The sequence below is a fragment of the Microcebus murinus genome, chromosome 24 (genome assembly GCF_040939455.1).
Source record: "Microcebus murinus isolate Inina chromosome 24, M.murinus_Inina_mat1.0, whole genome shotgun sequence".
Lineage (NCBI taxonomy): Eukaryota > Metazoa > Chordata > Mammalia > Primates > Cheirogaleidae > Microcebus > Microcebus murinus.
In genome coordinates, this window is record NC_134127.1 from 10438913 (window position 1) to 10461704 (window position 22792).

General features: G+C 37.7%; 1 protein-coding gene across 2 annotated transcripts in view; it reads left to right on the forward strand.

The window, feature by feature from the left end:
• The window catches only part of GTF2E2 (general transcription factor IIE subunit 2), a 66701-nt gene that overhangs the window by 26531 nt on the left and 17378 nt on the right, over positions 1–22792 (forward strand). For both annotated transcript variants that reach the window (XM_075997327.1, XM_075997328.1), the window contains 4 exons: positions 807–898; positions 17309–17416; positions 19471–19653; positions 22356–22449. In XM_075997327.1, the coding sequence (XP_075853442.1) occupies positions 807–898; positions 17309–17416; positions 19471–19653; positions 22356–22449 (477 nt within the window). The remainder of the gene's footprint in view (positions 1–806; positions 899–17308; positions 17417–19470; positions 19654–22355; positions 22450–22792) is intronic.

A 22792-nucleotide genomic window follows, 5' to 3' on the forward strand; every position in this document is an offset into this window, starting at 1 on the left:
GGAATGCATTTGTGACGCCATGGTGGTGTTAAGGCTCCTGCAGTTGTACAAACAGAATGATAGATGCTCTGAAGCCAATGGTCTTTTTTTTTTTTTAAGCGTATTATTGGGGTAAAAGTGTTAAGGTTACTTATATTGCCCATGCCCCTCTTCCCTGAAAATGGTCTTGTATACAGGTTTTTCCACACCAGATTGAGAAGTGGGGGTTGTTTCTCAAAGTGGTTGGGCAATGCCATGATCCTTTTTTCAACACTCATGTGTATGCAGTGGCAGTATTTGCACTTTTTATTCGTAATTTATCTGTGAAGTTTTCTTTGAAATAGTTATAGTGTCTTTTTTTCCTATTCCTATTTATTTTTCTTAAGTTAGGAAATAGAAATTGATGTAATAGGTGATAAATTGAGCTTTTTATCCCTTAGAAGTAATCTACTCTTTGTGTTAAAAGAGCCATATGGGTCAGATTGAAGTTTGTATTGTTCCCTTGTTTAATAAGCTGTACTTCTAATTATGAGGGGAATCTAATCAGAATTCAGGTAAGAGTGAGATAAAGGTGATTATAAAATAATTGTATTTTAATGCTTTTAAGTTATTTATACTTTGTTCCTACCCTTAGTGAGAAAATTGGTAGTTTAATATTTACTCAAAGATTTTGTATTTTTCACCAAAAGTTTACAGCATAGAATTTATTAGATGAAAAATTCAAACAAGAAATATATTACCAGTGTTAAAATCATGTTAGCTGCTTAAAAGTCATAATCATACCCAACATGAAAATGTTATAATTGGTTTTTGAACTTTATTTCCAGATCATAACAATGGATCATTTAACTTGAAAGCTCTATCAGGAAGCTCTGGATATAAGTTTGGTGTTCTTGCTAAGATTGTGAATTACATGAAGGTAAGTACTTTTCTCATATAACAAAAGTCCTGGCCGGGCGCTGTGGCTCACGCCTGTAATCTTAGCTCTTGGGAGGCCGAGGCGGGCGGATTGCTCAAGGTCAGGAGTTCAAAACCAGCCTGAGCGAGACCCTGTCTCTACTATAAATAGAAAGAAATTAATTGGCCAACTGATATATATATATATATATATATATATATATATATATAAAAAAATTAGTCGGGCATGGTGGCGCATGCCTGTAGTCCCAGCTACCTGGGAAGCTGAGGCAGAAGGATCACTCGAGCCCAGGAGTTTGAGGTTGCTGTGAGCTAGGCTGACGCCACGGCACTCACTCTAGCCCGGGCAACAAAGTGAGACTCTGTCTCAAAAAAAAAAAAAAAAAAAAAGTCCTATTTGAGTGTTTGGCAAAAGAAGGGAATTGGGATTTACAGAAGCTAAGTTTGTATATACATGTCCAAATTTATCAAATTATATATATTCAATATGTGTGGTTTGTTGTATGGCAATTATACTCAAGCCTTTTACATTATATTAAATCGGCATTGCAGCAAGTTACCAGAGTTGGTTGGTTGAGAGAGACAGGGTCTTGCTGTGTCTCCTGGGCCTAGGGTGCGGCAGCTTTATCACAGCCCGCAGCTCACCGCAACCTCAAACTCTTGCGCTCAAGTGATACTTCTCTGCCTCAGCCTCCCAAGTAGTTGGGACTACAGGCATGGGCCGCCACACACCCAGCTAACTTTTCTGTTTTTGTAGAGACACAGGTCTCACTCTTGCTCAGCCTGGTCTCAGACTCCTGGCCTCAGGCAATCCTCCTACCTTGGCCTCCCAAAGTGCCAGGATTACAGGCATGAGCCACCACACCCAGCTCAAGTATATTTGATTTACATTACTTCAGGTACGCAATTTAAGCCCACCATTTATTTCAGTTAATAAGGGTTCATGCCCAGGCAAGTAGATATATCATCTCTTAATTAGTCAGTACCTTCTGGACTAGCAAAAACAATGGGAAGATGTGAATGATATTTTAGGGTATTCTATTGATATGAAAAGTAAAAACTACATAGTTCAGGCTGGGCAAGGTGGCTCGCGCCTGTAATCCTAGCACTCTGGGAGGCTGAGGCGGGCGGATTGCTCAAGGTCAGGAGTTCAAAGCCAGCCTGAGCAAGAGCAAGACCCTGTCTCTACTATAAATAGAAATTAATTGGCCAACTAATACATATAGAAAAAATTAGCCAGGCATGGTGGTGCGTGCTTGTAGTCCCAGCTACTCGGGAGGCTGAGGCAGGAGGATTGCTTGAGACCAAGGAGTTTGAGGTTGCTGTGAGCTAGGCTGACGCCACGGCACTCACTCTAGCCTGGGCAACAAAGTGAGACTCTGTCTCAAAAAAAACTACATAGTTCAGGCAGATGGTGGTGACAGCTTCTCTACATATTGGAGGAGAAAATTAGACATTTACTGAGGGTCTTAGTAAAACATTGACTCACAAAAGAATTAGAATTTAGTGTTTGATGGAAGATTTAATATTTTTTGAATATTAAATTTTGATCATCTAAGATTTTGGCTTTACTAAACTTTGAATCTTTATTTATTAAAATGGAATTTCATTTATGGCTGAGAGGGCTAAGTGATTTCAAATTTGCTCCCTTCTTCTGCCAAATTCTTATTCCCATTTAATTACTAGTCACATCTCTTGAGGTCAAAGACCAGCACTGCATTTGTTATTTTAATTTCATCAGTCTACTGCTTAAAATATAAATCAGGTTTTTAACTATACTAAGGCTTTTCTTTTGTAATTTAAGAGATGTGTCTGGCTTTGTCTGAATTCTGTGGTTTGTATTTGATTTCTAATATAAATATGTTTCTCATTTCCCATTATTAAATAATATACTTGGACGCTTATATATTTACAGTTTTTATTCCCTCCATCAATTTCCTCTTGTGGACGGGCGCGGTAGCTCACGTCTGTAATCCTAGCACTCTGGGAGGCGGAGGCGGGAGAATTGTTTGAGCTCAGAAGTTTGAGACCAGCCTGAGCAAGAGAGAGACCCTGTCTCTACTAAAAAAATAGAAATTAGCTGGACAACTAAAAACATATATATAAAAAATTAGCTGGGCATGGTGGCACATGCCTGTAGTCGGGAGGCTGAGGCATTAGGATTGCTTGAGCCCAGGAGTTTGAGGTTGCTGTGAGCTAGGCTGACGCCATGGCACTCTAGCCTGGGCAACAGAGCAAGACTCTGTCTCAAACAAGCAAAAATTCCCCCTGTGGTAAACAGTTATTAAAATCTATTTGCTATTTATAGTGGTGGGAATACCTGGGAAAAAATGCATGTCCTCAAGGTTCTTGTCTATTGAAGGAGATGAACATTTAAGAATGATATTTTTGCTATTCTGTTAATATGATTTCATTTATCTAGATGACTCTTTATAATTTTTTCTATCTAGAACAATGATCTTAAGATTTTTTTACTCATGTCCTCTAAGACAATTTAAAAAAACTGTGTACCACTTGGACATACTTAACTTGATAACTGCACTATTTTAGCAAAAGTTTAGTAACCAGAAATACGGAATTTCAGGCATATTGTAATAGTTCAGTAAAATATAACTTTCAAATTTAATAGAATCTAAATGCCATTATTAATTTAAAAATATATAAAGAAAGTTCTTTAATAATTGGATACTTTAGTTATTTTTTTTCACTTTATATGCCTTTTCTCCCCTTGAATTTTTTTTTTTTCCCTCTTGAATTTTTGATTATCATTCTTCTCTGCTGCAATAATGTGTAACTAAATTGAGATTGAAAATGTTTTTCCTGTGAAAAAGCTTTTCAGGGGTGCTCAAACTTTTCAAACAGGGGGCCAGTTCACTGTCCCTCAGCCCGTTGGAGAGTGCGCACTGTGGGCCCGGGACAAGTCGGCTGCTAAGCAGGGCAGGCAGTGGTGGCAAAAACACCCGGAAGGCCGGATAAATGTGCTAGGCGGCCCGTATGTGGCCCTCGGGCCGTAGTTTGAGGATGCCTGCTTTACATGCTAAAAATGCCTTCTGGTTTGAGTTACTTTTACAATTAATGTGTAGTTGATTATAATAACATACATAGATTAAAATTTTGATTAAATTTCACTTTGTATGTAACAAATCCATTCTTTAATGAAATGAATGGAGGTATCTCCCTCTCATCTAATAGTTCTTGTATTTGGAGATGTATATTACTTATTGATACAATGAAATGGAATTTGATATCAAATCTGTTCCCGTATTTAGATTTCGTAGGTCTTAAGTTCTGAGAAATACATGTTCATATAAATTAGTTAATTCTAATAGAAGTTTTGCAATATCAAAATCTTCCAAGTTATATGCCAGAAGTCATTTAGTGATGTTTATTATCGAGCATCCATCAGTTGGCAGTTCTGTTAGGTCCTCATGCAGTTTTGTTGAAAGCAAAAGAATGGAAACCACCTGACTTGCCAAAGGATTTGTTACGTGGTCCTTAACCATATATTTTCTTAGCTTATAGGAAGTATATCCAAAAGGCTTTACCAAGACTTACCAAATGTCTAATTATGTCATTTTCCCCTGCTTCCCCTCATAGGCACTTTCTTTATTTTGATATACTCAGAAGCAGTTGAGAAAATAAAAATGTTAATTTCAGTATACCTTTGCTAATGCAATTTTTTGATAAAAATGCTTTCATGTGTTTAAATATAATTTTTTCAAAACCTTCAGGATAAAGGTTTAGCTTATTCAATTTATGGAAAGTATCTCCTGATTAGCAAAGTCAGTCTCCACTGTCAAACCAAGCAGCCATATCAAATTTGCTTTCTTTTTTAATTTTTTTTTTCTTCTTTTTCTTTTCTTTTTTTTTGAGAGAGGGTCTCATTTTGTTGCCCAGGCTAGAGTGAGTGCCATGGCGTCAGTCTGGCTCACAGAAACCTCAAACTCCTGGGCTCAAGCAATCCTACTGCCTCAGCCTCCCGAGTAGCTGGGACTACAGGCACTCGCCACCATGCCCGGCTAATTTTTTCTATATAAATATTAGTTGGCCAATTAATTTCTTTCTATTTTAGTAGAGATGGATGGGGTCTTGCTCTTGTTCAGGCTGGTTTTAAACTCCTTTTTTTTTTTTTTTTTTTTTTGAGACAGAGTCTCGCTTTGTTGTCCAGGCTAGAGTGAGTGCCGTGGCGTCAGCCTAGCTCACAGCAACCTCAAACTCCTGGGCTCGAGTGATCCTTCTGCCTCAGCCTCCCGAGTAGCTGGGACTACAGGCATGCGCCACTATGCCCGGCTAATTTTTTATATATATATCAGTTGGCCAATTAATTTCTTTCTATTTTATAGTAGAGACGGGGTCTCGCTCTTGCTCAGGCTGGTTTTGAACTCCTGACCTTGAGCAATCCTCCCGCCTCGGCCTCCCAAGAGCTAGGATTACGGGCGTGAGCCACAGCGCCCGGCCTGGTTTTAAACTCCTGACCTTGATTAATCCACCTGCCTCAGCCTCCCAGAGTGCTGGGATTACAGGCGTGAGCCACCGCACCTGGTTCAAATTTGCTTTATATCACACAAAATGTCTTATTTTTAAGTTCAAATAAATGGGCTTTGGATATTTTGGATAATATAAAGTATTTTGGATAATATAAAAACCACTGAGAAATAAATTACAGAATGCATACTAAAAGATATTACTAAGGTATTTGTGATGAAAATTATATGGCTCAAATAGAATTACAGTAATTTATCAATTTTTGTAATAATTTTTAAAACGGTTATCTGCTGCTTGTTATGTTGCACCATTATAAGTTAAATAATAAAATATTTATGAAGTAAGGGATACGATAAAAGTATGTTACTGCTTTTTAAATGTGTGTGCCTGTGTCTTCTGATCTCCAGTGTCAGCTATTAGTTATAAATAAAAGAGATGATTCAGAAATAACTTGGTATATTTTTATTTTGGATAATTAATGAAAGACAATGATACCTACTACTGAAAACTAATCAGTGTTACAGGTAGGATATAGCTTATTTTTATTAATAGGAGGTGGAAATACCAAACTTTTTAAAAGATGTAATGAGAATTGACTAATTAGTATAAAAATTTCAGGTATGACTTTAAAATAGGCTTTAACTACCATATTGAATAATGCACACTCAATCTAAAATAGTTCCTATGCAGTTTTTATCTGTGTGTTTTATGTAGCATAATTTGAAGCATAAATTTGTAGCATAATTTTACCTCTGGAAAAGACTTCTTTTATATTTAAAGGAATCAGCCTCCTTAATTGATATTGTTTCAGATCTTTAATTATGCTTTTTCTTCAGGCTAATATTCAAGCATGTGTTTTGAAAATTGCTGATGAGAAGTACTTATATTTAAAATCCTAAGAAAATTATTTTTATCGGTAGATACACTTTTTTAAACCAGTGTTCTCTTTGTTTTGCTTTTATCAGACTGTCCCCTAAGAGCAATGCGTTCTTGGATAGCACTGAGTGCAGATGGGGGGGGTGGAGCTGGGAGAGATGAAGTTGTTTAAAGTGATATATGAGAATTTAGAATGTTCCAGCAAAGTCCAAAATATCCTATTTTTAACTCTTAGAAATATGTAAGACTGGAAAAGACAAGAAGTCCTACAGTGGATAGTTTATGGCACCTCAGTTATTATTTATGAAGGCTTTCCCCAAACAGTATTTATTTATTTATTTTTTTTGACTTATCCTTTTGTTTGGTTCCTTGGAGTTTATTAAACCTTCAGGCAATGCATTGTAAATTCTGAGTGTAAGTGAAAGTCGTACCTTTTGGGGCGGGTTGTGAAGAGGGAAGGGCCTATTTGGAAAGGGAAACAGTACATGTGGAAGGTGTCTGTGAACTGATTCTTGGAAAGCTCCACTGTCCACAGTGTACCCTTAGAAAGCAAAAGAAAGGTAACAACAAAAATACTCCTCACAGTTTATTCATTTACTTATAGGGAAACTCTTTAATTGTTCAATGAGAATTATTTGTAAATCACATGGAAGAGCCATCAGGAAACTGTTTGAGATGGGTACAGTGAAATTTACAGCAAGAAGTGATAACTTTAAAGTGTTAAACAGGAAAAAAAAAGGCAAATAACAAGAATTTCAAGGTCATAATACTGAGAACATTTGGCATGGGGACAAACTGCCCAGCATATCTCAGAAGCTCCTGAGATGGTTATTGTTATACCATAGCACAGTAATTTACATTAAGGCAGTAATTGAGACATCAAAAAAGATTAAATTACATTCAGTGACGTGTTTAAGAATATAGAGGAAGTTTAGGGTCCATCTTAGGAGGATTGTTATCGAAATGATTAATGTTGTAAGACACATTTTATTGCAAAAAGGAATAAGTCTTAAAAGCACTCCAAATTTTCTTGAAAATTTCCTTAAGAAGGACATCTTTCTTCATATAAGACACTAGTTCTTAGATGACAAATCAGGGGTGAACTTTGCTTATGAAAGAATGATTTTTCTCTTGATCTCACCCTTCTATGTATGTGTCTCAGTTATGTAAAACATTATGTTGAAAGGCCGGGTGCGGTGGCTCACGCCACCTCACTGTAATCCTACCTGGGAGGCTGAGGCGGGTGGATTGCTCGGGGTCAGGAGTTCGAAACCAGCCTGAGCAAGAGCAAGACCCCATCTCTACTATAAATAGAAATTAACTGGCCAACTAATATATATAGAAAAAATTAGCCGGGCGTGGTGGCTCATGCCTGTAGTCCCAGCTACTTGGAAGGCTGAGGCAGGAGGATGCTTGAGCCCAGGAGTTTGAGGTTGCTGTGAGCTAGACTGATGCCATGGCACTCTAGCCTGGACAACAAAGCGAGACTCTGTCTCAAAACAACAACAACAACAACACATTATTTTGAAAAATTTAGTTAATTTGGTTTAGTTTAGCTTAGTGTTGCTCAAGTGTTCTCCAGCCAGCATCTGCGGCACATCACCTCGGAACGTGTTAGAAGTGCACATTCTTGGGCCCCTTCCTAGACATGTATGCAGCTCAGCAGTGTTCTTGCATTTTAAGAAGCCCTGCAGGTGATTGTGATGCATGCTAAAGTTTGAGAACCACTGGCCTGGCTTCTATCTGAATTAATTCTGACAATTATATTTTAATTTAGAAGCTCTGAAGTCCATAGGAATTAAAAGACTGGCTTATAGGCGTAGTTCTGGTTGATGGTAGGGCTGGGTCAAGAACCTGAATTTATAGTTTCAAATAAAGCATTTAAGTTATATGACAATATCAGGCATAAACATCCTTAAAAGATATGAACAAATTGAATTTACTCATATGAATATGTAGGGATAATAACATTGTGATGAAGTAAAGTTTATGAGTGTTGAAGTGGTTCATATTTGAAAATTAGTGTAAATCATGTTAGCAGAATAAAGAAGAAAAATCATATCTCAGATACAGAAAATGTTTCTGTAATTTTAACGGGTGTTAAAATTAACACTCATTTATGATAAAAACTTGTAGCAAATTAATAGTAGAAGCAAAGTTCCTTAATCCAACAGAGCAGCTTTTCTCAATCTTCTTACCCTGGAGAAACCCTTAAAATAATTTTCAGGTCTCAGAGAACTCTTGCAAAAAGTTGTCATATCCCCAGCTCACATGTTAACCTAATCATTAAGTTGTGGCTATAATAAGTTAATGATGATTAACATTGTTTTTTTGAGTAGAGAATGATATTTTCTGTCTTTGTGTTTATTTTGCCCAATTTATTAGCCTGTTGGGTTGGTTTTTTTGTGTGTGGTCCCTTCCTCCTCCCCAGAAAGGATATCAGCTATATAGTGTCAGTCATAAAGGTAAAGGAAGCTTCAGTTTTTTCTTTTTAAAATGTTTTCTATTTGATTTTTCTTTTCTTTTCTTTTCTTTTTTTTTTTTTTACCTTATCAAAGTAGACAATTTACTAATCAGATGAACAGAAGATTGGGAGAAAGAGTCCTTTACTCAGGCATGCATTTGTATTGAAAGAGAGGGAAAATAATTGTTTTGTTTTTTAGTTCTTCCAGGTGGTCTTTAATAATGCTTCAGACTTGCTGATCTTCTTTACTCTCACGCACAGACAGCTTTGCAAAATTTCCTTTGTTACATGATTTTTCCAAAGATTCAGTGTTCCTTTGAAATTCAAAAGTCTTGTCACTTAAAGCATTTTTTTCTAAATTTGTTCAACTGGTTCGTATTATTAAATAAAAAAAAAAAGTCTGCTAAGAAGGCTATCTTCTGCAGTCTTTCTTCACCATCAAAGCACTCAGTTAAGTATGGCCTACGATTTTCTTGAAAGTACTTCTGTAATTCAACTTTCAGCTTAAATGTTCTGTTGAGAATACCTCCCCTGCTAAGCCACTGGATTTCTGTGTGTAGCAGGAGATTTATGTGCTCAAGAGTGCTGGTCTTTGTTTAATAAAACAAATCATTTTTGTAGCATCATTCAAGACATTTTTCATTTCGTTTCCAAGGGTTTTTGGTGCTAGTACCTCTCTGAGGAAAGTGGTATCATGAGACAACATCAGGATTTTTTTTTTTTTTAAACCAGAGGTAAAACCTTGCCTGGAGTCAGCCACTAAAAGGGCACATCAGTTGTGATGCCAACAACAGTTTCTCCAGGACAGACTTTTTGTTTCCAGATACGAAGACACCACATTAAATATGTTCTGCCCTTTGCTTATTGTGATAGTTTTTTGCAGTAGAAAATTTTTTCTTGAAAGTGACCATTATTTAGAAATTTTCAATATGTTCTGTAGGGTATCAAAAAGAAATGTACATGACATGCATTGATGAAATCAGTTGCTTTGTCAACCTGGATAGAGGAGCTGTTGTTTCTCAGTTTATTAATAACCAGATCTCTTCAGCATCATGTGATGTGTCATCAATTTGCTGACTTATCATAATGTTCGAGAATGAAGCCTTTTCAATTTCTCATGCTGTGCATTTTACTCACTGTCATTTGATATGCTGACATTATTAGGTTCCTGCCAGCTGTGTGATTCTGCCCAGCCCCAACCCCCACCTTTTTTGGGGGGCAGTAAGTTCTAATTATATGCATCATGAGCCTTTTCACTAAATATGATTTAAAAAACAAACTAAAAGCCTTACTCCATTTGAGATTCCAATAAGTACCTTGACTTGTCCAGTGGCTATAATTAATATTTCAGTGTCCTTTCGGTTTTGCTGGAGTCATTCTGAGTTGTTTGCCACAGACAAAGCACAGTGGAATAGGACACCTTGGATTATTACTAGCCCAGTAAAACTCACTGATTAGTACTTTTCATTGAAGCGGTAAGCTGCTATTGTGTATCTCTTGCTGCACTGGTGCAGTAAAATGGCTCAGAAGATTATAGTTGTTGTTTTTTTTAAATTACTAATTTTGTTAGAATTATTCACGGGCCTAGCTTTGGAAATGCTCTTCCATCACAAATCTCATCTTCAGAATTCATCACACTAGACTGTCAGACATGTTTATGAAACGCAAATGCTAATGCTATAAAACTAAAAGGAATAACAACTAATTGAGAAAGTTGTGAAAAGTACAAAAACTTCACAATATATTTTAACTTTTATTGCTGCATGATCCCTGTTTTGCAGCATTTACAACAGCAGAGTGGTAAGTGGCAAAGTTAAGTCCCAGAGTGTGTAAAAATTCCTTGTTTAGAATGAGCATTTCCATTACATTTTCTTTTGCATCAGCATTGCTCGTTTGCTCCCATAAGTCAGTGGCACTGTGTAAAGGGAGATTGGGGATGTGTCTGGAAGGGAGTTGGTGGTGATGTCAGCCTCCTGTACTCCCATTGGTGTAGTGTAACTCTTATATTTATCAGTGAACTCCCCATATTGCATCCAAAACTGACAGTTTGCCCCAGCAAAGTGAACATAGCCCTGCTTGCACAGTGCCACGTGACACTGAAAGATTTCTGGTGAAATCCCTAGTTGGGCTGCTCAGTAGTTGCCTAACACTATGAGCACTCACATCACATGGTGTGTGAAATTTTTAAAAAAGTTTATTTTTTTGAGACACAGTCTCATTCTCTTGCCTGGGCTAGAGTGCTGTGGCGTCAGCCTAACTCACAGCGACCTCAAACTCCTGGGCTCAAGTGATCCTCCTGCCTCAGCCTCCCAAGTAGCTGGGACTACAGGCATGCGCCACCATGCCCGGCTAATTTTTCTATTTTTAGTTGTTTGGCTAATTTCTTTCTATTTATGGTAGAGATGGGGTCTCGCTCTTGGTCAGGCTGGCCTAGAACTCCTGGCCTTGAGCAGTCCTCCTGCCTCGGCCTCCCAGAGTGCTAGGGTTACAGGCATGAGCCGCCACACCTGGCCTTATTTTTTTAAAATCATCATTTCTTGGCCGGGCGCGGTGGCTCACGCCTGTAATCCTAGCTCTCTGGGAGGCCGAGGCGGGCGGATTGCTCGAGGTCAGGAGTTCGAAACCAGCCTGAGCAAGAGCGAGACCCCGTCTCTACTATAAATAGAAAGAAACTAATTGGCCAACTAATATATATAGAAAAAATTAGCCGGGCATTGTGGCACATGCCTGTTGTAGTCCCAGCTACTTGGGAGGCTGAGACAGAAGGATCGCTTGAGCCCAGGAGTTTGAGGTTGCTGTGAGCTAGGCTGACGCCACGGCACTCACTCTAGCCTAGGCAATAAAGCAAGACTCTGTCTCAAAAAAAAAAAAAAAAAAAAAAAAAAAATCATCATTTCTTGTGGAACCCCCTAGGGTTTTGTGGAATGTTAGTTGAGAAACCCTGTGACAGAGGATAACTGAAAACCTAGATTTGACATCATACTTGGTGAAAAGCTGTACATGTGCTATACCAATACACTGTAGATGTTATAAACTTGCACGAAAATAGAAGTTAAAAAGGTTGCAATAAAAGATAGACTATTTTAAAATAATTTTTTAATGGTATAAAAAAACCTTTTTGCAGACTAAACGCAATATGATTAGGTCAGAAAAAAGGCAGTGGTGCCCAATTAATCACAACTTCTATTCCGTATTGTACTAGAAGTTCTACCGGGTGCAGTAAGGCAGGAAAAAAGTAACACGTACAGGTTGGAAAGGAAAAAGTAAAACTGTAGAGAGCATTCGTTTCCTTTTTTTTTTTTTTGTCATCTTTTAGAGGCCACCTGTGTTCCCTGATTCATGGCCCCTTCCTCCAACCTCTTACTTGCTTTGTTGCATCTCCTGCTGTTCGCTCTGACTCTCCTGCCTGACCCTTCCCCTTGTAAGGACACTTGTGATTATGTTGGGCCCACCTTGATAATCCATCCACACTCATGCCTCCATCTCAAGATCCTTGGTTTAATCATACCAGGGAAGTCCCTTTTGTCACACAAGGTAAGGGATTTGGATGTGGATAGCTTTGAGGTTGGGGATGCTTTATTCAGTCTACAATAGTACATTGCTGTAAAATCATGACACTGATTTTTTTAATCTCATCTCACTAGCAAGGTAATTTGACTAGTAAATGTCCATCTTTTTATTTTCCCCCTTCAGAGATAGGGACTTGCTCTGTTACCCCACGCTAGAGTGCGGTGGTGTTGTCATAGCTCCTGTTAACCTCGAACTCCTGGGCCCAAGCGATCCTTCTGTTTCAGCCTTTTGAGTAGCTAGGACTGTAGGCATGCGTCAGCACGGCTGGCTAAATTTTTAATTTTCTTTTTTTTTTTGTAGTGATAGGGTCTCACTGTGTTGCCCAGGCTGGTCTTGAACTCCTGGCATCAAGTGATCCTCCTGCCTCAGAGTCCCAAAGTGCTGAGATTATAGGCAGGAGCCACTGTGCCTGGCCTCCATCTTTCTTTATCTGTCAGTTCATGTAAAACATATATTTTTTTTTTTTTTTGAGACAGAGTCTCGCTTTGTTGCCCAGGCTAGAGTGAGTGCCATGGCGTCAGCCTAGCTCACAGCAACCTCAATCTCCTGGGCTCAAGCCATCCTCCTGCCTCAGCCTCCCGAGTAGCTGGGACTACAGGCATGCACCACCATGCCCGGCTAATTTTTCTTTCTATATATATTAGTTGGCCAATTAATTTCTTTCTATGTATAGTAGAGACGGGGGTCTCACTCTTGCTCAGGCTGGTTTCGAACTCCTGACCTCGAGCAATCCGCCCGCCTCGATCTCCCAGAGTGCTAGGATTATGGGCGTGAGCCACTGCGCCCGGCTGACAATTGCGATTTTAAACACAGGATTTTGTTTGGAAGACTTTCTAAAAATAAAGATTAGAAAATTGTTTCTAAAATTTTTAAGGTATGCTAGTTTTTAGATATGAGTTTTTATTTTTAGACTTTTTAAACTCAGAAATCACAGAATGATGGAAATATTTCTAAAACACTTTTTTAAAATGCTCTTTGCTCTGCATGAATTTCTTTAAAAAAGCAGTTACTTTGTTACTTTTACACATTGGTTAAGATGCTAGTTTTCCTTTGAAGGAACAGATGGTTTATTATAATTACTTTTAAAATAATTGTTAGCAAACTACAAATAGCTGCTGTAATCATAGGATATCTAGCAGATTTGAAACATTTGCCTTTTTGTAAAGAGAAATTTGTAATTCATCTCTAAGTCGTCGTTCCTTACAGCTTTGTGAAAGCATTATACAGTATCTAAATTTTAAAAGTCTGTTTTAAAAAAATAAAATTGGCCACAATTCATCTGATAGCCGGCAAATCACAGTACGTTGCAGAATGCTGAAAGTGAAGGAACGAGCAAGTCCGCACCTGTCAGTCCCTTTGTCATGTGGGTTCCCAGCCTTCCCTCAGGGTTGCTCCATGCGTGTCACCCTCTGAAATGTGGACCAGCTGACATGAAGCCAAGTGGGCACCATTGGCAATCCACATACTAAACATTATTAAAGCATGATTTTTTTTTTTTTTTTTTTTTTTGAGACAGAGTCTCGCTTTCTTGCCCAGGCTAGAGTGAGTGCCGTGGCGTCAGCCTAGCTCACAGCAACCTCAGACTCCTGGGCTCAAGCAATCCTCCTGCCTCAGCCTCCCGAGTAGCTGGGACTACAGGCACGAGCCACCATGCCCGGCTGATTTTTATATTATATATATTAGTTGGCCAATTAATTTCTTTCTATTTTTGTGGTAGAGACGAGGTCTCGCTCAGGCTGGTTTTGAACTCCTGATCTTGAGCAATCCGCCCGCCTCGGCCTCCCAGAGTGCTAGGATTACAGGCGTGAGCCACCGCGCCCGGCCTAAAGCATGATTTTTAAATGGAAATTTTAGGAAAACTGAATGAAACTTCTAAAGAGTCATCCAGATTGACTCGTGTACCCCGGTGGTGTGTGCACCCCACTCTGGAGACCGCGGTGCTGTCTGCAGCTGCTCTCCTTCCTTTTACAGTCGTCACTCAAAGGTCTTTTTCTTCATTTCTCTAGCATTTGGTGTCTCTTGACTGAAGCTGTCTTTTTGACAGATAATTGTATACCCAACTTTCACAGCTTGTATGTTTAGCTTCCTCCTCTATTAGGAGTTCTTAAAAGGCAGAAGTAGTTGGCATTTCTTCATATCTCTCCTTGCAGTACTCTTAGCACATAGTAGGCACCACTAAATATTTGAATGAATAAATGGATGAATTGAGAGCAAATGCTCAAAAATTGTTTTTGTGTGTATGTAATGTTAGGCTTAAAATGTCTTCATCTGCTTTCTAGATGTTCTAGTTTTGAGAAATCATTATTCTAGTTGTACAGGGCCTGTCCCAGAGAGGTTCAGTAATGTGTTGGAAGTTGGAGCTTGGATTTCTTTTGAGGAGTTACTTTTGCTTTTTAAGCAGTACATCTCTTTGTTCAAAAAGTAAAACAAAATAGAAAGATACAAATGGAGAAGTCTTATTTTTACCTCTAATCCTGTGTGTTTTTTCCCCTGTCCTGCTGCTTATAGTAACCTCATTTAGTAATTTCTTGTGTCTTTTTCACTGATTCTTTGTGCAGAAACAAAGTATAAATATATATATTATTTCTGTTCTTTGCCATATACCAGATTTCATAGTACATGGTTTTTAACATATATACTTTTTCCTTTTACATTTGCTGAAAAAAAAAAAAAACACAAGCTATTTTTTAGAGCAGTTTTATTTTAGGGTCACAGCAAAATTGTGTGGAATGTACAGAATTCTCATATCCTCCCTTCGACCCTCCCCCACTGCTTCCTCCACCTTCGACCCTCCCCCACTGCTTCCTCCACCTTCAACCCTCCCCCACTGCTTCCTCCACCATCAACTTTCTCCCACCAGAAGAGTACGTTTGTTACAGCCAGTGAAGCTACATGGACATGTTATTGCTCAAAGTCAGTGGTTTACATCAGGGTTCACTCTTACTGTTGTGTTAATACTTCCTGTGTATTCACCATTATAGCATCATTCAGAGTAGTTTCACTGCCCTGAAAATCTTCTCTGTTCTGCCTGTTCATCCCATCCTCCCCCCAGTCATTGGCAGCCACTAAATTCTTTACTGTCTTCATGATTTTGCCTTTTCTAGATGTCGTATAGTTGGAACTATGTGGTATGTAGCATTTTCATATCGGCTTCTTATTTTATTATTTTATTTTATTTTTTGAGACAGAGTCTCACTCTGTTGCCTGGGCTAGAGTGCCGTGGCGTCAGCCTAGCCCACAGCAGTCTCAATCTCCTGGGCTCACGCAATCCTTCTGTCTCAGCCTCCCGAATAGGTGGGACTACAGGCATGTGCCACCATGCCCAGCTAATTTTTTCTATATATTTTTAGTTGGCCAATTAATTTCTTTCTGTTTTTAGTAGAGACGGGGTCTTGCTCTTGGCTCAGGCTGGTTTCGAACTCCTGACCTTGATCGACCCACCTCGGCCTCCCAGAGTGCCAAGATTACAGGCGTGAGCCACCACGCCCGGCCCATATTGGGTTCTTAATAGTATTTATTTAAGGTTCCTCCTTTTTTATGGCTTGATAACTCATTTCCTTTTAGCACTGAATAATATTCCATTGTCTGGGTGTACCACAGTTTATTTATCTATTCACCTACTGAAGAACATCTTGGTTACTTCCAAATTTTGGCAATTACTGTTGAAGCTGCTGTACACATCCTTTGCAGGTCTTTGTGTGCCATAAATTTTCAACTAATTCAGGTAAATACCAAGGATCATGATTACTAGATTGATGGAATGGTAAGAGTATGTTTAATTTTGTAAGAAACTGGCAAACTGTCTTCCAAAGTGGCTGTACCATTTTGCATTCCCGCCAGCAGTGAATGCAAGTCCCTGTTCATCCACATCCTCTAGCATTTGGTGTCCACATGTGTTTTTTAACCTATTAATTTGTCCTGAACATCTTTTCAAATTAGCACATAGTGAACATTTACATTTGCTTTTTGAACGTCTATGTAGTAATACAGTTGTGTCGCAGTTTATTTAATTAGTCTTCTACTGATGGCCGCTTGGGTTTCTAATATTTTCCTTTCACACACAGTGCTGTAGTGACATTAAGTCACTTTTCTGTGTCGTTCTTGTGTGTCTGTAGGATAAATTCCTAGAAATAGGATCGCTGGGCTAAAGGGTTTAAATGCATTCAGATTGCCAGATTGCCCTCCTTAGGGGTTGTACCAGTTTGCACTCTTACCAGCAGTCTGTAAGAAGGCTTGTTTCCTCATAGCCACACCGGTGGAGTCGTCGGACATGTGGAATTTTGCTAGTCCAATACAATAAGTGAAAAATACTTTGGTGGAAGTCGAGTGTTGTTTCATATGTTTAAGGTCATTTTTTTGTGATCTGTGTGTTTCTCTCTTGGGTCATTTTTTTTTTTTTTTTTTTTTTTGAGACAGAGTCTCGCTTTGTTGTCCAGGCTAGAGTGAGTGCCATGGCGTCAGCCTAGCTCACAGCAACCTCAAACTCCTGGGCTCCAGTGATCCTTCTGCCTCAGCCTCCCGAGTAGCTGGGACTACAGGCATGCGCCACTATGCCCGGCTAATTTTTTTTTATATATATATCAGTTGGCCAATTAATTTCTTTCTATTTATAGTAGAGACGGGGTCTCGCTCTTGCTCAGGCTGGTTTTGAACTCCTGACCTTGAGCAATCCGCCCGCCTCGGCCTCCCAAGAGCTAGGATTACAGGCGTGAGCCACAGCGCCCGGCCTCTTGGGTCATTTTTATGTCAGGTTTTTGAAGCTCTTGAAATATTAGGAACATTAGCTCTTTGTGATAGGAGTTGTGAATATTTTTTCTCAGTATATCATTTGATTTCATGGCGACGTGAATTTGAACCTGGTTCTGTCCGATTTCATAGTCTGTGCTCTTCATCACTATAATTCTACTGCCTCAAATATTACATGTTCTACATTACTGAAAATATATGTGTATCTATAATGTAATGCATGTAGCATTTTAAAACTCTTCTTCTAATAATAATTTCTTCCCTTGATAGACACGACATCAGCGAGGAGATACTTATCCCCTAACTTTAGAAGAAATTTTGGATGAAACACAACATTTAGATATTGGGCTCAAGCAGAAGCAATGGCTAATGACTGAGGTAAGATAGACTTAAAATATAAAAAACTAGTTGATTACCAAGAGTTATATTTGCTATAACTAGAGTATTTTTAATATATTGAAATCTGATAATTTTCTTAAAAGAAACACTGTTGTAGGGTCTTTGTTTTTTAAACATATACATTTATAAGGTTGATTTGTTGGTTTTCACGTAATTTTATTTGTCTGTTTTTTATTTATTATTATTATTTTTTGAGACAGAGTCTTGCTGTGTTGCTCGGGCTAGAGTGCAGTAGCATCATCGTAGCTCACTGCAACCTCACATTCCTGGGCTCAAGCAGTCTTCCTGCCTCGGCCTCCCAGAGTGCTAGGATTACAGGTGTGAGCCACCACGCCCTGCCAGTTGTCTATTTATTTTAAAATGTTGAGGCTTTAGAATAAAAATCAAAAAGAACTCAGTGTACTAGTTCTACTTAATGTTTTTACAGAATAATTAATGCTTATGTTGAATTGCTTAATTTATAATCTATATGTAGGTTTTAGGAAATTTAAAGCACAAGGTACAATAGGGATGATAACATATTTTGTTGCATTATTACTACTATTATGGCCTGATAGGGAAAAATAATCATGCATGTTGTATATGAACACAGACTATTTGAAGAAACCCCAACACAATCTGTAACCATGCGTATTTGGAAATGAATAGCATTTTAAAAATTCAGATATTTGCCTCTTTTAAGTTTATATATGAAATAACAACTAAAAAGTCTACTTTCTAGGGCCAGTGATAGATTGTAAAGACTAAATGTAAATTTCCTAAACTATAATTCAGTTATTTTTTTTACCAAGCAAAATAAAAGTTCATGATTTTCATAATATAAAATGAACCAGTAGCTCATTAAATTAGTGACATACAAATAATGGTAATCCACATTTAAAGGTTTTTTTTTTTTTTTTTTTTTTAAGACAGAGTTTCGCTTTGTTGCCCAGGCTAGAGTTAGTGCCGTGGCGTCAGCCTAGCTCACAGCAACCTCAATCTCCTGGGCTCAAGTGATCCTCCTGCCTCAGCCTCCCGAGGAGCTAGGACTACAGGCATGCACCACCATGCCCGGCTAATTTTTTTTCTATGTATATTAGTTGGCCAATTAATTTCTTTCTATTTTTAGTAGAGACGGGGTCTCGCTCTTGCTCAGACTGGTTTCGAACTCCTGAGCTCGAGCAATCCGCCTGCCTCGGCCTCCCAGAGTGCTAGGATTACAGAAGTGAGCCACCGTGCCCGGCCAGTAATCCACATTTAAATGTGCTGGTTTACCTGATTTTGGAATTTTGTAGACTACCAACATTAAAGATTATTTTTATTAGTATTCCATTCTCTTTTCTTTCTGTGTTTCTTTCTCCTTTTAGGATCAGGCTGACAGCTGCAGAGGAAAATAGGGTTGCTCTTTGTGAAGAGCTTTCCTTCTGATATTAGCTGTGCAACAGAACTGACTAGGAACATAAATATATTCAGTAATTCCTGTGTTCCTACTCAGTTTTGTTTTCAAGCTGATACTGTAGGTAAAGTTCTTGTATGCACTAGCCTGGTCCTTTTCAGTTCCTTCCACAGCAGCCAGTTGATACCAGGTGGAAAAGACTGACTATTGATTTGTTTATCCCAGAGTAATGTTTCTCATGTTATAATGCCAATAAACAATAAGCCATACTTTGAGGGTGAGATGGACAATACCCAGTTTACTTTGTGTGTTAATATTAATAAATTTTTTTATTCTTATCCATTTTGTCTTTCTTCCAAAAGAATATGATTTCAGCTTTCTTCAAAACAGTTGTAATAAAATGGTTTATTTCTGTTCAAAGAATTTATGTAAATAACATATAAGTTTCTTTTATAAAAAGTGAGTACTATGCTATTCTTTACCTACTGTTCTGGGATCCTGGATAATCCAGTGTTTTAGATCTACCAGTTCGTATTCACAAGATACTTTTCATTCAGCCCTATTGTTGGGTAGCGTTACATTTTTAAGTAATTAGTAGAATTTATGTATATATGATCTTTCCTTTTGTTAACATATCCAAATTGTGTCATTGTTACAGGCATTAGTCAACAATCCCAAAATTGAAGTAATAGATGGGAAATATGCTTTCAAGCCCAAGTACAACTTGAAAGATAAGAAGGCGCTACTTAGGCTCTTAGATAAGCATGACCAGCGAGGATTAGGAGGGATTCTTTTAGAAGACATAGAAGAAGGACTGCCCAATTCCCAGAAAGCTGTCAAGGTAACCTCTTTTTCCTTTCTGTGTCTTAATACTATTTGAATTAATAATATCTTGGTTAAAAAAACTATCAAAAATTTTTAGATTATTTTTGAAGTCTTATATATACATGAGGTTGTAGTGAGCCACTGGAATATTTAAAATTTGTCTTATGCCACAGAGCAGGAAAAGGGTAGGCATCTTTGTGTAACTTTGACAGGTCTCTTTTGTCGTTGTGGTATGATTGTTTGATTCTTCAGGATATTTCTGGATAGTTTTCCCTAAAGACATTAGTGTTTCTCTTGTGTTTGTAAACAAGAGCTATTTCAACAAATACTATTAGGTTATTAAGTATGAAAGATCATTTAACCATGTATGTGAAGGTTTATTTCTAGGTTTTTTATTCTGTTCTATTGGTCTGTGTATCTGTCTTTATGCCAGTACTACAATGTTTTGATTAATATAGCTTTGTAATATGTTTCCTATTAGTAAATCAGGAAGTGTGAGATCTCCAAGTTTGTACTTTTTCAAGATTATTTTGGCTATTTGGAGTCCCTTGATATTCCATATGAATTTTCAGATGGATTTTTCCATTTCTGCGAAAAATGCCATTGGGATTTTGATGGGGATTGTACTGAATTTGTAGATTGCTTTGGGTAGTATTGACATTTTAACAATATTAAGTTTTCCAATTCATGAACACAGAAGTCTTGCCATTTATTTGTGTCGTCTTTAAGTTCTTTCAGGAATGTCTTCAGGTTTCTTTTCATTTGCTTTGCACATATACAGGTTGAGTATCCCTTATCTAAAATGCTTGGGTCCAGAGGTGTTTTTGGATTTCAGATTTTTTTTTGGATTTTGAATATTTGCATTATGCTGGTTTAGCATCCCACATTAAAAATCCCAAATCTGAAGTGCTCCGATGAGCATTTCCTTTGAGTGTCATGTTGGTGCTCAGAAAGTTTCAGATTTTGGAGCATTTTGGATCATTGATTTTCAGATATGGGATGCTCAACCTGTACTTATCACCATTTTCCAACTTAGTCTAATGGACTCTGTATTAAGTCATTTTATGAATAATTTATATAAGTAAGAATAAAGGAACGGTGCAAAACAACTTTATTGGAAATTTAAGGAATTTAACAGAGCAGACTTCTATCAAATAAGTTTTAGCAAACATACATTAAAAAGAAGAAAGAATACTGTTCTATATCCTTTTAGCAAAGTAAGATGGTAAAGATTTTTATCACAAAATATTGTGTGAAGTCCTTCTTGTTGAATAACTAACTGGATGAAGATACCATACTTTCATTTTGTCCTTAGAAGTATCTTGTTTCCTCACTGATTCTTTTTTTCTTAATTTTTTTTTTTAATCCCCCACCCCTCCACTCTACTTCATTGATGGTTTAAGATTGAGATTATTCATTTGTGGTATTGTCATCTAAAGACTCATAGTTTTAAACTTCATTTCTATGAGGAATTGTACCAAGTAGCAGTCTAGATTGCTATTTGGCTTTTTGTATTCATCTTATTCATCTAATAGTGAAATGTCTTGTCAATTGTCTTTGCTCTCAAGGGTAGAAAATATGAAATTTTCAAGTGTGCTCAGTAAAGCTTAAAGACAACAAAACCACTCCAGTCTTTTATCTTTTTTTTTTTTTGAGACAGAGTCTCACTCTCTTGCCTGGGCTAGAGTGCCATGGCGTCAACCTAGCTCACAGCAACCTCAAATTCCTGGGCTCAAGTGATCCTCCTGCCTCCGCCTTCCGGGTAGTTGGGACTACAGGCACACGCCATCATGCCTGGCTAATTTTTTTTCTATTTATAGTTGTTTGGCTAATTTTTTTCTATTTATAGTTATTTGGCTAATTTCTTTCTATTTTTAGTAGAGACGGGGTCTCGCTCTTGCTCAGGGTGGTCTTGAACTCCTGAGCTCAAGCAATCCTCCCGCCTTGGCCTCCCAGGGTGCTGGGATTACAGACTTGAGCCGCTGTGCCTGGCCTTTTATCTCTCCTTGAAAGATGATTCAATACTTTGGGCAAAGCAGTAAGAAAACTGAAGTGCCTATTTATTTCACTATTGTACCCCACTTCTATGTGATTTAATTACTCTTCCATTTTCATATTACTTTAGCTTTTTAAAAGTATCATTGGAAATAATTGATGGGTAATGATAAGCAAGTAGCAAAATATTTCAAGGTAGAAGAAAAGTAAGAAGGCTAATATCCAACAGTGTGCCTTAGATTAATAAAAGGGTCCAATGGACTTAGTAATCACAACAAGGATTTAATCTTGTTCTAAGAAAAACACATTTTCTTTATATTCTTTGGAAGATCTCTAAGAATGAAAGCCTTGAAATATCCTTGAAAATAGTTAGAACAGGCTGGGCGTAGTGGCATGTACCTATAGTCCCAGCTACTAGGGAGGCTGAGGTGGGAGGATCCCTTGAGCCCAAGAGTTTGAAACGATAATGTGCTATGATTATATCTGTGAATAGCCACTGCACTCCAGCCTAGACAAAGTAATGAGAGCCTGTGTCTTTAAAAACAAAAAATAAAAAGTTGCTCAAAAAACTCAAACACTAAAAACCACTAATATTGAGTCCAGTGGACCCTAATGGTTTAGTGCAGTGAGGGTTTTAAATAATGAGAGTCCTTTGTTGTGCAAAAAATGTTTTTTTGGTGAGGTAATTTGGAGTTAACTGAAAATTCTTTCTTTATCTTTAAGGCTTTAGGGGACCAGATATTATTTGTAAATCGTCCTGATAAGAAGAAAATACTTTTCTTCAACGATAAGAGCTGTCAGTTTTCTGTGGATGAAGGTGAGTCTTTCTGTATAGATACTTTAGTTTGTAAGTATATTACATTTTTAGAGTAATGAAATTTATAGTATTTATAATAGTTATAATTTATGCTTTTAATATTGCCTTTTCAGCATTATCTTAGAACAGAACTGATGGCTCCTGTATATATTGTTTCTTAGAAGGCAGTTTGTAATATGTGATTTGAAAAAATTTAGGTTAATTAAACTTGGAATCAAAGTATAGCAGTTCATGATTTCTTATGTTTGTAGCTCAGCTTCACCAAACAGGGGTTTATTTCTTTGTCTTTAAAATTTTGCAAATGTAACTTCATATCCTGAAATGAAAGCTTGAAGCAAAAGGG